Raw genomic sequence first — 17712 nt, forward strand, 5'->3', positions numbered from 1 at the left:
TCGTCATATTTTTCTACACATTATTTTCATTTAGAGAAAGTATATTACTTACGAAAATCAGCTGGATTGTGGTAAGGAGGACATCTCAGGCCAGCACTGGCTAATGCTGGTAGTAACTGTTCTCTGGATCCTTGGTAAAGAGTCCTGCCGGCAGCTAAACAGTAGACCGAGTCAATCTTCTCGAATAGTAGTGCAGAAGGTTGGTGGATGGTCGCTATTAGTGTCCTGCCACCTCTGGCAAGGCTGTTTAGTAAGGCTATCAAAGAAGCAGACGCTGAAGAATCTAGACCCCTGTGAACAAAAATATTAAGTAATTACATGGCAAAGATCCTTTCCGACATAGCTCGCAGAAATGCTAAAGCAGAAAATTTCTCGAGTGGCAAACAAGGGCTGCAAGATGTAGCGTGGGCAGGCCTCCTACTAGGTGGACCGACGATCTGGTGAAGGTCGCGGGAAGAACCTGGATGCGGGCAGTGCAGGGCTGTTCATTATGGAACGCCTTTGCACTAGAACGACCTTTATTTTACATTGGAATTCTCCCGTTTCATTGTTCTCTTATCGCGATCGGTGCCATCGTCTACTGAAGGTTGATACAAGGCAAATTGAAATAAAATATTAAAATTGCAGTGTTATCTGTAGGTACTTACGTTGTGGGCTCGTCAAGGAACATGAGGGAAGGATCTGACAGTAATTCTAAGGCTACGGCAAGTCTTCTTTTCTGTCCTCCAGAGAGGTCTCGGCAGAGGGTCTGTGCCGCTCCGCTTAAGCCCAGCAGTGCTAGGATTTCATAGACCTGGAAAAATGTGCTAAGTGTAAAAGTTTTGGCCAAAATGTTTATGCAATCTAATTCAAGTTAGCATAACCCATATTATTGTGTCTGATAGATATGGTTGAGGTATGATAACGGTTAGGTATCCACTTATGATCACCTAATGGATATTCACACAAGGTGGACCGACGACATCATAAAGGTAGCAGGAAGGCGCTGGACGCAGGCCGCTACCAACCGGGCAGTATGGAAAGCATTGGGGGAGGCCTATGTTCAGCAGTGGACGTCCAATGACTGAGATGATGATGATGATGAATGGATATTCTATTGGCTATGGCTTTTTATGGAACTTACCTTTTCTTTCCTTTCCTGTGAAGTGAAGTCGGCCAATTTGAGGGCAGCAGCCAAGGACATAGCTTCGTATACCGTGAGGTGCGCGCGCAGGTCGTCCTGTTGCCGAATGTAGCGCGCGCCGCCGCGGCCTGACGATTTGGACGCGCAAGCGCATATACCGTTCACTGAGATCTCGCCCTTTGCTCCTCGGGTTCTGGATTGGATGTTATGTTAAAATTAGACGATACTACTATACTTGGTATAGTTAAACTGATAATGAACAGTATAAGATTTGCCTACTTTAAATCTAAGGTTCAGTTTCCACCAAAGCGAATAACTACCCACATTTCGTTTTATTACACTCATCAGTCTCCGCTCAGATTCGGTTCGGAAATTTCCGAAATCACCGCTTTGGTGGAAACAGGGTTTAACATTGAATAGTAATTAAAGGGTGTTAAACTCTCACTCTTTTCATTGAAATAATTTATCGTTACTATAAATCAACTGTCTGGTTCGTTATCAGGAACATAAAGACCGTCTACGTTGGGATCCTGCAAGGGTCCGTTTTGTGATAAGTATTTATCTTCAATAGCCTTGGTAGACGCGGCCTTCTCAGTGACACTTGCTTGAGTCATTAACTTCGTATGAGGCATGTTTATGAATGCAAACCCTTTGTCACAGGACGGGCACGGGACTGATAGTACTACTTATCATGTTATTTTTTTCACTGTTTTAATGAATTGAATGTCATCTAATCTAATATGCGTATGTATTTTTCTGATTTTATTACAAACGCAATTAAATTAGCTCCAGGACTTTAGCGAATACAAAGAAATTGCGTTCTTCCTTGTTTTTAACATTAGCATTTTAAGCATCAAATAAATATAAAATCAAAACCTATCATTTCAGAAACTAGGTTTCATCTAGGTCTTGGGTGGACAAGGAAGAAATTAAAACAGTTACATCATACGAGCTGTAGGTGGCAAGCTTTATTAGCATTTCTAGCTGTTGTCGCCTGCCTGCTAGACCAGTGGGTCTATATCCTATACTACTTACAAGTCTAGACAACTTTCCTTGTTATACAACTCGGCCATTTCGAAGAAAGAAAGCAACCGATGATTTATGTTACGACACGTTCGAGACATAGAGCTAGGTGAAGAGGTGATATTATAATTATGGTATGAGTAGTTTTGCTTACTGATTCACTTTAATTGGACGTAATTGAATTGAATGACTAAATACTCATAAGAAGTCTAGGGCTTTCGGTGACAAAACAACAATTACATAAAGTGCCGGAATAATTACATGCATTGAATACTGACATCATCAAAACGAATGAGATTCTTTATGGGAGAAATTATATGTATATCATTATTAATTCAGCATAATATGACGCAAACTACGCAAGCTTAAAAGCGCCACAAAGCTCGTCATCCTGTGCTGTTCCTTTTTAAATTGGGAAGCACCTCAAGGTTTTCACACTCTTTTTTTTTTTTTCGAAAACAACAGTAGCTTTTTGAGGGCCGGTTTTGTCCTTGGTTTTGGTAGATAATCGAGCGCCAATTAGACATAATGAATGTGTCATAGTCAAAGCAATGTTAACTAATCAATTAGCATGCGATTAATTACTTACAAGTAGCCGGCCAGAATATTAAGCAGCGTGGTTTTTCCGGCGCCCGACGGACCCATGATCGCGGTCAGCTCTCCAGGCCTGAAGCATCCATCGACACCTTTTAGGATGTCCCTTCGTTCTGAAACAATTAGTTTTATTTTTGGTTACTAGATGTCGTTGTCTTAAATATTAAAACCGCGGCGAACAGATTTTTCAACCAATTAATATGCAATTGGAAAAACCATAAATTGACATCCTACGAAAACGGTCTATTATTATATATCTTCGAACTATCAAGGAAGGTTGACAATATTAAATTAATTTAAGCGATTATTAATGTTATTCAACTTAGCTCACTGGCATACACATGTAACTTCTTTAGTTTAATTGTTACGTAAGTTACACGCATTAATCATAATTTAATCTTCGTTCGTCTGTGTTAACATGATAGGTAGGGATTTTAGGATGAGTGATAGTCACACTAGAGAAAATTATGTTAACGGATTTGATGAAACTTTACAAGCTTTATCGGAATTCGGATATGATATACGACATAATATAAATTAGTTCTTTACTTTTTATCGAAAACTACGAGGAAAAAGGTGCCAGAAGAAACGAGTCATTAACATTAGTCACCAAATAAAAACAAAGGAGGATAGATATCGCGTGTATGATCTGTACAGTTAAAAAAATGCCTCGATGTTTTTTTAATTAAAGACGAGGACGAAATAGCAAACCGAGAATTAGACGTCATTGCGGTCACCTTTATACTCGATTGCAATAAATTTGATTCAATTTAAAGCTCCAATGACACCATTAACATGTGTTACCAGGGGCTTCACAAGTTCATGGGATCGCATTGGATAGTAACAGGTATAATAACGTAACGTAATCGATCTTATGTCGTGAACTGAATCGGATCCACCTGCGTCAGTGCCATTTGACGTCAAGGATCCGCGAGATACGGCCTTAGAATTACAATTAAATATCAGCAACGATTTGGCTTACATATCAAAAACACGGCCGCACGTGCAAAAAGTTTATCTAGTTTTTGTAGATGGGCAGTCAATGTAATACTGCAATCGTGTTTTACGACATTTTATAGGCCAATTAGGTACAAAGGTTGCATTTATTGTTTGTTCATAATCATACGTTATATTCCTTTTATTGCAATTTATAGCATTGTTGCGTTACTAAATAAGAAACAAAAGTTATTATCCAACTGAAATCGGAAAATTCTGGAAAATTCAGTACAGTATTTTAACTCTTGAATTTTCAGAAATTGAAAATGCGTTCATTACCTGTGACATACCTACCTAAATTGCATTTAAAATAAAATAATGACATTTGTTTAAACATTAAATCTTGAGAAAAAAAAGGAAGTGCCTTCAAGATCCCATGGTATTTAATTTATTACCAACACGATGCGGCGCCAACGCCATAAACCAATCACCTGCCAGACTTATGTAAATTTAGACGCTCGTGAATTCTTCGAGTGAACTACAAAATTAAATGCACGTATGCACAAATTAGACGTCTTTTTGTGCCTATTTAGTAGTATTTAGTTCCTAACGTAGGTACCTACACTTTCAAAATAACAATTTCAATTTCAAAGTCAAGCTTTAAATTATCTGATTTTCATATTATAATATCAACCTTTATTCGACCCTGTCACATTATTCTAAAACGACATATCCAAATGACAGTTCGGTTTCAAGTTAAATCCTTTTTTGCCATTCATTTTTATAAACACTTTGTAGGTAGGGTTCTAATACATAAAATATATTAGGTATACAGTGTGAGTCACGTTAAAGTGTACATATGAAAATATATGAAACTAGACCTATTTTTATCGACAAAAAAGAGGTCAAATTTTTTTTGATTTTTTTTAAATTTTTTATAGAACTTTTTTTCTTCCAATTACTTATTGTAAAGAAAACGTAATAACTTTTAAACTGAGCGGTATATCCTGATAAAATAAAAACAGTAATAATGCTAAATAACAGGCAATACTGAAAAAATTACATAAAATACCCAGAAAATGCCAACAAATAATAAAAAATGATACTTTTTGAAAAAAATCTTCTTAAAAATTCTTATTTTTTTGGTTATTTGATAAATTTCTCAAAAGAAAACTTCGTATTATTCTCTATCGTATTGTCTTTGTAAAACCAAAAATCGCATGTCTCTATCCCTATCACAACATTTGCTATGATCGTTTGAACAAAGGCCTGCCACAACATTATTCTCCGCTACAGGTAGAGACAATTTTAATTTTAACTAAAATGATTATTTTACTTCGAAATCTTTTGTTTTTATTTGAAATCTAACTTGTCTTTATCAAAATTACAAATCTAGAGCCATTTTCACTTTCGTTGTTAACGAAGCGTTGAATGGCGCGCCCGGAGAGGCTTAGTTCAAACGATCATTGCAAACGTTGTGATAGGGATAGAGACATGCGATTTTTGGTTTTACAAAGGTAATACGATAGAGAATAATACAAAGTAATAAAACCCACCGGTTATAGGGGCAATTTTTGGAGAAATTTATCAAATAACCAAAAAAACACGAATTTAAAAGCAGATTTTTTTCAAAAAGTATCATTTTTTATTATTTGTTGGCCTTTTTTGTGTATTTTATGTATTTTTTTAGTATCGCCTGTTATTTAGCATTATTACTGTTTTTATTTTATCAGGATATACCGCTTAGTTTAAAAGTTATTACGTTTGCTTTACAATAAGTAATTGGAAGAAAAAAAATTCAATAAAAAAATAAAAAAAAACTCAAAAAAATTTTGACCTCTTTTTTGTCGATAAAAATAGGTCTAGTTTCATCTATTTTCATATGTACACTTTAACGTGACTCACACTGTATTATTAAATATTGATGTATTCGCAAAAACACGATTCACTTGAAACAAAAGTCATAACCTAAAAGTTCGAAGGGCCTTTACGGCGCCTAGTATGTTGGAATATCAGAAAAATATTGTTGTCTAAGTTTAGTATCTATTCTTAGTTATCTAATATTAAAAAACACATTTACATACAATAGACAAGTGTCAAAACTAGAATAAAAACGTATTTTATTATTAGTACAAATAAGTATGATATTTCATAAATGTTCCAAATGTGGCTTTTTTAATACCTTTTTAATTTGACAGAACTTACTTCCAGTACTATTTTAAATTTGACTATGGTCAGAAGGAAGTGGTTAATACCTATATGTATTTGAAATTATAACCAAACGTAATGGAAAATACACTTATACCTGTATTCAGGTAGTCCATCAAGATAACTAAGGTAATTGCAAATCATTTACGGAAGTTAACTGTCTTTTAATTTATGTCCTAGCGACGATAGTGCTAAACTTTTCAATGACTACGTTGAAAATACACGGTCATGAAAACAACTGCTTATTCATTAACAACGTTGTAGCAAGACTGTAATTTTTTCTTGAGATGTCAATTAACGAGGCATTAATAAGGGGGACGTATTACCATTTGTAAGGTTGATTAAACGATTAAGTATCATTTAACCCTGAAATATTATCGAAAGGTTTTTTAAAGGGACTCGACCGAACAGGCCCTTCATGTTCATGCTAGAAAAGTTTGTAACATGAAACATTCATTGATTTTCAGATTCATAAAAATACATTTATTTCGCCTCATAAATAGATAGGGCTTTTTCACCCACTGTATTATTAAGCGTGTAGGTAGTTAGTTTCTTATTGTATTGAAAAGCAACACTGATCTTAACCACCACTTCTTAGAAAGTTGAGTAAATGACTAGGTTATAAACAAGTACTTATACGCAGGCAGCCTATACGCATTCTTTGAAGACAATAAATTATTCTACTTCCGTATCTACTTTGAGATGTTAACTTCCGTAACTGTTTATAATCAGATGAATGTGAATGTGATATTATCCGTTAATACATATACATTAAGTAAGACTTATTAAGACTGATTTATGTGTGATGCCATGTGCGATCTCTTCCATGAGCGGTAGAGATGGTCTCTACTCAAAACTAAAAAATAATAATAACTTAGTCTATGAAAATGTGAATTAAAATAACTTGCAAGAACTTTGTTTTGAACATCCTAACAATAAGTAAGTAGTAGGGTAAACGAATAAAACATCAAAGCAAACCACATGTGATTAAGTAGGTATATTTCCATATTTTTTTCGAAGTCCAAGGGCTTCGTTAGATTTGTGCTATTTAATGATAATGATAATTTAATTAGCATGTACAAAAAATAAAGTTAAGACGTCGGTTTTAAATAAAGAAATCAAACAGTAAATAAACATTATAGTATTGTTTCCTAGATTAGTCAACTGCAGACATTTGTCCAACACAAACAAAGCGAGAAATTGGCAACCGCTAAGTATTTGATTGGCTACGTTTTGAGAGTGTTGCTAATTTTAGTCACTTATAACAGTATTCAAGGAATGAAGATATAACTACCTAAGTTTGTGTATGAAGAAACGTATAGCAGGAAGGGATGTTTATTAGGAATTTTGACATTTATTTAAATGTTTGAGATACATTAGCAAATGCGAAAGTACTGACTGAACCGATCTTGATGAAATTTGACATAGAGATAGTTTGAGTCCCAGGAAAGGACATAGGATAGTTTTTATCCCGGTTTTTGAAACAGAGACGCGCGCGATAAAATTTTTCTGTGACAGACAAAATTTCTCGCGGGCGAAAAGCTAGTCTACACTAATATTATAAAGAGGAAAACTTTGTTTGTTTGTTTGTTTGTTTGTTTAGTTGTAATGGATAGGCTCAAAAACTACTGGACCGATTTTAAAAATTCTTTCACCATTCGAAAGCTACATAACTCACGAGTAACATAGGCTAAGTTTTATTTTGGAAAAAAATAGGGTCCCGTAAAATATTTAGGATTTTCATAAGACGTGGAAAAGCGCCATCTATCTTCATTGGTTAAAATCTTCTTGCGCCTGAAAAACATTTTTGAGGTACGTAAATATTCATGAAGGCAAAGCTGTCAAACGCCATCTATCGACATCATAGTAAATTAGTAACTAAATATTACATGTACTATGAATAGCGCTGTTCGTAAATAATGTTGAAAATTTAATAAATAAAGATATTTTATGTAATTGAACCATTCATTGTATGGTATCTATTTGAATCATTCACTGTGTTTAAACGAGCAAATCAAAGTGGTAATTAGTGACTTTTTACAAACCTTACTTGCAAATTCTTACTATGTGCCGCCATCTACCGAGATGAATATTAGGGTACGGTTCAGCGGCGGACAAATGGGATGGGCGCGTGGGCGATTGTAGTTAAATAGGATAAGAATTACTTCGTTTTTATTTTCTGTATGTAATTTGTAAATTTTTTGATAGGGTCTTTATTTTAATTACTTAGGTTGGTAGGTACTTACTTATTTGATTTTAATGATAATTACTATAGGTACGTGTAATTTTAGTAGAAAGAAAGGTCATTGAATGACTAAGAGACTCACTCACTCATCACGAAGTCTCGGAAACTACAAGTCTCAAAAGAGTTCTCATAGGGGTTAATGCTCTATCTATTCCACTTGGATCACCTGGCTTTGATCACCAAGATGATCAAAGTGGACTCCAATTAAATGATTTTTTTAGTGTTCTTTGATCACCTATAAATAAATCATACCTCTGAATTGTCACATACATGTCCAATTTGTTTATTGCGGTTTTTAGAAAATATCAAAAATGTTACAAAACAAAATATTATGTAGTACAACAATTGGACATGTGACTATTCAGAGGAGGTGTGATTTGTTTGTAGATGATCAAAGGACACTAAAATAATAATTTAACTAGAGTCTACTTGGTTCAACCAGGACATCGTATCCGTGGGTGATAAAAGGCACAGAACAAATTCAAAGGACACTAAATTGTCGCTGTAAGTCCACTTTGATCACCTGGCTGATCAAAGCCAGGTGATCAAAGTGGCATACACCTCCTTTTAGAACGTAGGTAGTCACTAAGACGAAATTTTGCAAAATTAAACCCTTATGGGAGTTAAAAAGGGGGTTAGAAGTTTGTATTGCAGTCCTCGGTTTTTAAAGTAAGAGACTTGAAAGTTAAAATGTATGCTCACTATGATCTCTAGATATTGTGGAGGTGTACATATACTGTTCGGTACACTGTGGTACTGTGTACACATCGGTTTGCCGACGATTGTGGTCATGCCAGAATCGTTGGAAGATCTTGGCACAATGCTCGAAGACCCTAATCGATTTTCCTAACAGGTAGGCCTGAGGATGAACATGGACAAAACGAAGCTTATGTCGAATGTCTATGTTGCGCCCTACCCAGTTTCAGTTGGGAGCTCAATTCTCGAGATTGTCGACAAGTAGGTATGTCTACCTCGGACAAACGATCCAGATAGGTAGGTCTAATTTCGAGAAGGAGGTCAATCGTCGAATCCAACTCGGCTGGGCAGCGTTCGGGAAACTACGCAACATCTTTTCGTCCAAAATACCTCAATGCCTGAAGACTAGAGTGTATAACCAATGTGTGTTACCAGTGATAACTTATGGCTCGGAAACGTGGCCTCTCATTATAGGCCTTATACAGAAGCTCAGTTTCACAGCGTGCTATGGAGAGGGCTATGCTTGGTGTTTCTTTGCGAGATCGAATCAGAAACGAGGAGATCCGTAAACGAACTAAAGTCGCTGACATAGCCCGACGGATTAGCAAGCTGAAGTGGCAATGGGCAGGGCACATAGTACGCAGAACTGATGGCCGATGGCGCAGAATGGTTCTGGAATGGAGGCCGCGTACCGGAAAACGTAGCGTGGGACTTCCACCTACAAGGTGGACCGACGACATCGTAAAGGGAAGCGCTAGACGCAGGCCGCTTCCAATCGATCAACATGGAAAGCATTGGGGGAGGCCTATGTTCAGCAGTGGACGTCCTATGGCTGAAATGGTGGTGGTGGTGGTGGTACATATACTGAAAATGTATCATTAGAAATCAACTACGGGGGCTAAGGAGATAAAAGGAGGGTTGGAAGTTTATATTATGAAAGTCCTATGTGTTTAAAGTAAGACAGTTGAAATTTAAAATGTATGCGCTATAGATGCTAAGAGCGGATTTTACGAAACTCCACCCCTAATAGAGTAAAACGTGGACGTGTACCTCCCACGCGTACGAAGTCGCGGGCGGCCGCTAGTAAAATATATATTCCAAAAGTATATCATCTATGAAATAATAATAACAGTAGCCCACTAATTCCCCAGGTCTGGTAGTGACGTCTGTTTCTAATTTAAGTTATTGCTTAGGTACCTGTCAAATTCCATACATTCTAGAAAGCCTTTTAGGTCAAGGGCGCCCTATATAAAGCGCCGTATCCAACGTAAAAGGATTGCTGTCACGATTACAACGGGTCCATTATATTGTAATAAATGATGGTCCATTATCTCATCGAATCCCTTTCTCTGGTTCGCTGCATTTGTATGTATTTGGGTAACTGCAACACTAATTAGAATTGCGTGCATCAGTCCTCGCTGATGCGTTTCACTATTTGCAATGCACACGAGTACAACACTAACTATACCTACGATACGATACGAAACCCTTGGCTCCACTAGCCGCGTGTTTCGGCGTTGCAGACTTTGCGAAATATTAATAATAGCGTATGAATCCAATTAAAAAATTATGTTTGACTAATATCAAATCAAATATTGAAAGAACTGGTTTGAGAACTAAGTATTATTCGGGAAAAATTCATTGACAATAATATTATTGAAATGCCACCATAACAAAGCCAATGATGCTATACTGATACTGATGCTGATATTGATATTTATTGACTGATATTGATGTTAGACATCTACGTAGACCGGTTCCAGATAAAAATAATAATTATAAGTATTAAAGTGTGTACAACTTTGGCATGCACTCGTAATACTAATAAACATTCACATGTATGATTCATGTCAATGAAACTTCATTCTTGAATATTTATTTTGTTGGCAGTTAAATAGTACCTTATATTTTATTGTCTGCCATGTGTGTACGTGCGTATACGCAGCTACGAGAAATTCTTTGACCAGGAACCATAAAAATATCCTAATCCTTTTATTAGGAACAGGAACAGGAACAAGAATAAGACATTCTTTTACATGGGTAAAGTCGATACAGTTGAGAAGCGAATGGTCACGTAGACCATGTATAAAATTTATAGCCCACGTTATAATAAATATAAAATTTTGGTTCTAGTATAATTAAAATACCTACATCATGTGGTTTGTTTAAGTTACGGTGTGGTTACGGTTTCTGTGCAGTTATGGATTTTGCTTAAAATATAGATCTTGCTAGAATTTGAATCTAAAACAAAAGATAGGTCTAAGAGGTCTTAAAGCAGCTTTAAAGCAGCTGCTATAAGATCGGAAAGAATATTTACTAAAACATAAGTACTGTGTTCCTTTTAGAGCGTAGGTGTTCACTAAGAAGGGATTTTGGAAAATTCAATCCTTATAAGGGGGTAAAACGGGATCCACGCGTACAAAGTCCCGGGCGGCCACTAGTATTAAAATAATTACATCTTACATCAATAACATAATTTAACTGATAAAGTAATAAAATAATCTTACCACATGGTTTTCCATCGTGCAATTTATATTTTTTTGTATACTTATAATAAATCTGTAGAGAGATCAATTCTGTACATGAAATATATTTTCAAAATAACTATCAGGGGGTGATTAGTGATCGATACTGATGCCAAAAATGCAATCAGTAAAATTTTTGTCTGTCTGTCTGTCCGTCTGTATGTTCCTTATAGAAACAAAAACTACTCGACGGATTTTAACGAAACTTGGTACAATTATTCTTCGTACTCCTGGGCAGGTTATAGTAATATACTTAGGAATTCCCAAAGGAACGGGAATTAGCGGGAAAATCCTTTTGTATGAAAAATCTAAACCGCTTAAGTCAGACGCTTGAAATTTGGCATGCAGGTACCTTAGTAAACTTAAAGCTTAGTAACAACAGGATATTGCAAAATTCCCACTGGAACGGCAATTAGCGGGAAAATCCTTTTGTATGAAAAATCTAAACCGCGTAAGATAGATGAAGGGGGTAAAACGGGATCCACGCGTACGAAGTCGCGGGCGGCCGCTAGTATTACATAAATTCAATTTATTTTATCAACTAATAGACTGTAGGTAAATAAATAATCTTTCTTCACGTCAATGATTGCAATTAATTATTTATTATCATTGTCAATTTCGGCCTAAATAATCATATCATTTGACTACAATTTTATTATTACATACATACGCATTAAAATGCGTTTAAAACTTTGTTTTATTTTAAGTTAAATTTCATCGATTGTATTTTGTTTTTTTTGTTACTTTTTCTTTTCCATCATGGCTGTGCAGTATTTGCGGCCAGTGTTATGTACTTTTTTTATTTTAAAACTAAAAATGTTAGCGGCCTGCACAACGAAAGAGTTGCTAATGGTCACGAAGACTAGGTTTCTGAAATATTATGTTGACATGACTCATAATGGATAGATAAATACCCAGCAATATGCGAAATATTTCTTCACAGTGGCTCAGGCATAATATTAACTGTCGACATAGATATGTTTTGTAATCCCGTCAACATGCATAGCAAAATGACACCAACAAAAACGCGTAAATCTATGTTGTGACATTTTGGAAAAAGTTTGTTTTAATATTTTATGTTTGCCCACTTTTTTACAATTTACACTGGTGCAGTAAGAGATTATTAAATCTTCACATAAGTGTTAGACAAAGAAATGGTTTTATGACATACTTCTAATATTTGGGGTAAATATTGTAGATACTTGTTTGATTTTTAAAGTTTCTATTCTATTTATTTAATACCTACCTAAATATTCGTGTCAATTATTTTGAATGCTTGATCAATAAAAACAAGTGTGTCGGTATGTTAGCGTGACTAACGCCGATATATTTTATGTAGAAGCGTGGAAATTCACACCATTACCACATAATAACGGTGGCACTGCCAATATTTGACTACTCGAGTAACAATGTCAAGGAATACCTGATAAAGTGTTGCACGAGATGAATTAAATACAACGTGTGTACATGTCACAAATGTTGTCTCAAATTGTGTACTAAACTTTATTTGTAAGTTGTCACTTATTTGAAGTATCGTGTAGTAGGTACATCACTTTTTTATAATATGTTTCATTGTATTGATTTGCTAAATTAATGCTTTGGTAGCAAATTGCAAGGATGAATAAAATGATTTTCATTCGGTCTCTAGGTGCATTTTTTTAATAGGTATCCAACTTAGTCAAATATTTTTTTGGTCGTACGTACAATAAGGCTGGGCTGGGTTGCACCAACTTATTTTAACTTAAAAGTCTGTCAAGCTCCACACAAAAACACCGGTTATGGTTATTGTTGTTCTTAAAAAGGTGATTTTACATTTTTAACTCTATACGTAAATTTTAAAATTAATTGAAAAAGTTACTTAACTTGTCTTTTCCCATTTCTTTGGTTCTGTCCAAAGTTCAGTTCTTCGGTAAGTACATAATTATGGTCCAAAGGTAGTAATAGACTGGCAAAAACATTTTTTAAGAATTTATATGCGTACGAGCATGTAAATAAGATGACATTTATTTATGTACTTGTAAAGCTGCTTACTTTGATAAATATTATTGCTGGATTATAAGAACATATTAATGAAAGTTAGGTCATAGATATGAGTAAATATTTACATTTTGATGAGACTTTCTTCGGTATTTTTCCAAATATTTATATTAGCATGAATGAAAAGTTCGATAAAACAATTAGATAATTGAGTAAAGGGTAACCTTGTAACTTCGTTGACGAGACCTTGTACTAGGTTAAGTTAATGATGTTTTAAAAAGACTACAAAAGTTAATTGCTTGTTAGTTGTTGTTTGTAATATTTTATGTCTTTGTAATAAAACTCGATTTAAACTTATTCTACTCTCCCGATTTTTATATTTTCAATCACCTGAAAGAAGTTTTGTTATTAGTTCAAATAAGTTTAAACTTTTTTTTAATCTGTGTTCGATGTAAGCAGAAGAAACAGTCATGTGTATGCAGATACACTTTTAAGGAAGATATTGTCGCGAGAAACAATGTGTGCAACATTGAAAGCGAAAGCTTGAATAACTAAGCAAAATTTTATATTCTATGTACAAATACTGCAATACTTGAGTAACTATGTAAATTATGTGTGTCTATTCTGTGTACATTGCAAAGAAAGTTGAAAGTGCAGACGATGACGCATATTATTGTCTTTGTTTTCGGATCACGCAAAAACTGCGCGTGCGCCGATATGGTATTACTTAACCCACTGACAGCTGGAAAGTGAGCGCTCCTTGCCTCATCTTAGGCGACCGGTTTGTAAGAAACCAAATTGACAAGAGACGTCAACATTGACGATTTAGTACGGAGTTCAGCTGGTTAAGGTAATATAAATTCGCAATGTGTACTTGCAATGGAGGATTGTTGTTAATATGCAAATCCGAAACAGGAATGTTTACTTCTGAAACTTTCGTTATCATTACAAATACCGACTGTCCAGTTCACTTTTGTTGCAAAACAATAGTCTTATGATGTTACAGATTTCGATGAGACGTTACCGTATGTATTGTAACAATCATTATTATGAGTCGCAGCATGACATGAGTAGATTAACTTTTACGCGCTTAGTCTTTATTATTTCGTATTAAAAAATGTTATATTGATACGATAATGTCTGTATGAGTTGCAGGCTTAGATTAATAAAACCTAGATAGATAGTCAGTGCACGAAAGGTGAGGCAGTTTTTAGGGAGCCGGCACGGCTCACCCGTAAACGTCACATGAACTGTCAAAGTGAAAAATTGGTAAACACGTCGGACGAATTTTAATTAATTAAAACGGTTTGTGCTGTGAAAGGGTGTCTAAAATACATCAGAAAAACGAAAGAAAGTGACCAGTGTTACATTTCATAAGTAAGTACTACAATTCGACGTTTATTTTGCTTGAATTTGGCTTTCAAAAATTAAATACGGGAATGATACCAGTAACAAGATTTATTTCCCAATTGTTCGCCGTACAAATACACTTCCTTTTTTATGAAATCGAGACTTTTAAGTCGATTTATCTTATTTTTATTAGGTAGGTAGGTACTTTGAATTCAATAAATAAGTAAGTACGTAATGCGTTTTGTTTTTGTTAATTATAAAATAATTAAAAACGTATTAAAAATTTCCCTACTTTCGGGAAAATCGCCTTCACTGTCTACACTCCCCAACAAAATTGACACTAATGACATAAGATTTTTGCCTCACTCTTGACGAAGCGTTTGTATGAAGACTATCCATCTAGGTTTTATTAATCTAAGGTTGCAGGTACGAGGCCAGCTGAGGGCATAAAATATGTTAGTGTAATGAACTGTAATGACCGAATTTAGAATTGCAACAATCTGTTGACATTTAAAATCCGTAAATAATTAAAAGTATTTTTTTTTAATCAAATACCTACTTACATTATCATTAAAATTTCCGACTTCTAATTGTCTTTTCATACAAATCTAGTTTTAACAATGACTAGCGGCCGCCCGCGACTTCGTACGCGTGGATCCCGTTTTACCCCCTTCATCTATCTTACGCGGTTAACATTTTTTCATACAAATGTTTTTTCCCGCTAACTCCCGTTCCCGTGGGAATTTTGCAATATCCTGTTTAACTAAGCTTTAAGTTTACCAAGGTACCTGCAATGACCTGCATGCCAAATTTCAAGCGTCTAACTTAAGCGGTTTAGATTTTTCATACAAAAGGATTTTTCCGCTAATTCCCGTGCCCGTGGGAATTTCGGGAATTCCTTGTTGTAACTAAGCTTTAAGTTTACTAAGGTACCTACATACCAAATTTCAAGCGTCTAACTTAAGCGGTTTAGATTTTTCATACAAAAGGATTTTCCTGCTAATTCCTGTTTCCGTGGGAATTCCTAAGTATACTATAACCTGCCTGGGCAGGTACAATTATTCTTCATACTTCTGGAAGTATGAAGAATAATTGTACCAAGTTTCGTTAAAATCCGTCGAGTAGTTTTTGTTTCTATAAGGAACATACAGACAGACAGACAGACAAAAATTTTACTGATTGCATTTTTGGCATCAGTATCGATCACTTATCACCCCCTGATAGTTATTTTGAAAATATATTTCATGTACAGAATTGACCTCTCTACAGATTTATTATAAGTATACGTATAGATGACCACTACTAAAATAAATCATCCAAATTGGTTTAGTCGTTCCAAGTGATGCTCAACCATTCTTAAAATACTCGTACTTCTAATGACACAACAATTACTCACCGAAACGAAGTTTGTTGACTGAAAATGAATTCATAGAGCATGTTATGTTTCTAAACTCGAGCTGCACTGTGTTTCTCGGAAGAAGCGGCACGATATTGTTGTTGCCGGTTTCGTCGAAATCGATTGGCGCCATCTTCGACTGTACTGCACTTCGATGTCACTTCTCACTTCGCATTCCCATTCGCCCCACTCGACCGTTCCACTCTGACTGATCACAGCATTCACAGCTTATCATTCGCGGCAGTGATTCAGAAAGAAACTTCTAGTTCGAGTCCCTTATCGAGTTCCTGTCAGTAATAATCCACTCGACGCGTCCCTGGAAAAAACATTATCGTTATTTGTAAACATTATGCCAGACATTAGATTATTATTAATTAGTAAACGTTATCTGTTTATATTGCGAAAACTTTCATCACAACACGCGCTCAATGAGTAGAGTTATCATGATAGGTAGGATTAATGAATCATGTTATGTAAGAATGTTATACTCTCTGTAGGGATGTATGTTCCGATTAATGCTAATTAATGTAAGTAAGCTGACACCTCTAATGAGACATACTCCCTTGCCCTTTATGTGACTAGGAACTGTAGTGGGCACATAAAAGGAATCATAAAACAATACAATTATGCCCATGCACTTTGAAATTATGTTATTTAAATTGAATATATCATAATATCAACATATTTAAGCTTAGTCAATTTATTAAAAAAAAAAATGCGCAGCGGTAATATTGATTTAAATGTATTTTTTATATCATATCAGTCACATTACCCTTGGTATTGTGATACCAGGAAAAAACAATGCCCTCTGAATCATACAAAATATTTTTTAACATGGCGCTTAAACTTATCAGCCAGTTAGTTACTTTACTTTCCGTCAGCAATCAGTTAAGTAAAATGTAGCGATGTATCCACCCGAGTGCTCTAGGTCAATGTAACGACCTTTAACTATTGTCTAAAATAGCATCTCTTGATTATTGTATTATGACTAAAATTTAGTCTAAATTCTGGCGCACTCAGTTGCTCTGGCAACCGTGAAATAAGCTCTAACTGTACCTACTTAGTATTTCCACATGTATTTTTCGTGGTAGGTTTCATTTTGGAAACTTCTTAATACTCGGCGTTATTACGTACTTTTACGAGTACGTGCGTGCTGTGGATGTTATGAATGTTACATTCCGGTAGAAATTAGACCACAATGTCAATAACAATGTCAGCTATTGCGATTCAAGTGTTATCTAGGTTAGACGGCTAACGCCCCTCAAAATCTGACTTTGCACGGTTGCTTGCGCAATTCGAGCAATGCTAACATTGCATTTTGGTTCTGCTATCGTCGTATTAGGAAAACATGCAAGGGTCCAAAGTGGAACATATTATTTGTTATATATTAATTAGCTTTTGCCCACGACTTCACCCGCAGATTCAAATCAAATTGTCACAGATCGTCATAAATGTTGCCTGTATGTTATTTTGAACTATAAACAATAATAAGTACTGTAAAGTACTTCAAAGTAGGATCAAAGGAAAAGATATAGCATAATTGCGTTAGACTGCTTCATGGTCCAGTGCTAGGAGAGAGACTCTACTTGGAGCGTCTGGGTTCGAGTTAGAGAGATTACCTATACAATTTATTAGTTTG

General features: G+C 35.3%; 1 protein-coding gene across 1 annotated transcript in view; it reads right to left on the minus strand.

Annotated features, from left to right (window-relative positions):
• LOC135072623 (ATP-binding cassette sub-family G member 1) overlaps positions 1–17712 on the minus strand; it is a 36409-nt gene that overhangs the window by 13508 nt on the left and 5189 nt on the right. The window contains exons 2-6 of the mRNA XM_063966624.1: positions 16074–16389; positions 2736–2853; positions 1124–1316; positions 648–793; positions 53–291 (exon numbers count right to left, since the gene is read on the minus strand). Of these exons, the coding sequence (XP_063822694.1) occupies positions 53–291; positions 648–793; positions 1124–1316; positions 2736–2853; positions 16074–16206 (829 nt within the window). The 5' untranslated portion in view covers positions 16207–16389. The remainder of the gene's footprint in view (positions 1–52; positions 292–647; positions 794–1123; positions 1317–2735; positions 2854–16073; positions 16390–17712) is intronic.

Source organism: Ostrinia nubilalis, chromosome 6, assembly GCF_963855985.1.
Source record: "Ostrinia nubilalis chromosome 6, ilOstNubi1.1, whole genome shotgun sequence".
Classification (NCBI taxonomy): domain Eukaryota; kingdom Metazoa; phylum Arthropoda; class Insecta; order Lepidoptera; family Crambidae; genus Ostrinia; species Ostrinia nubilalis.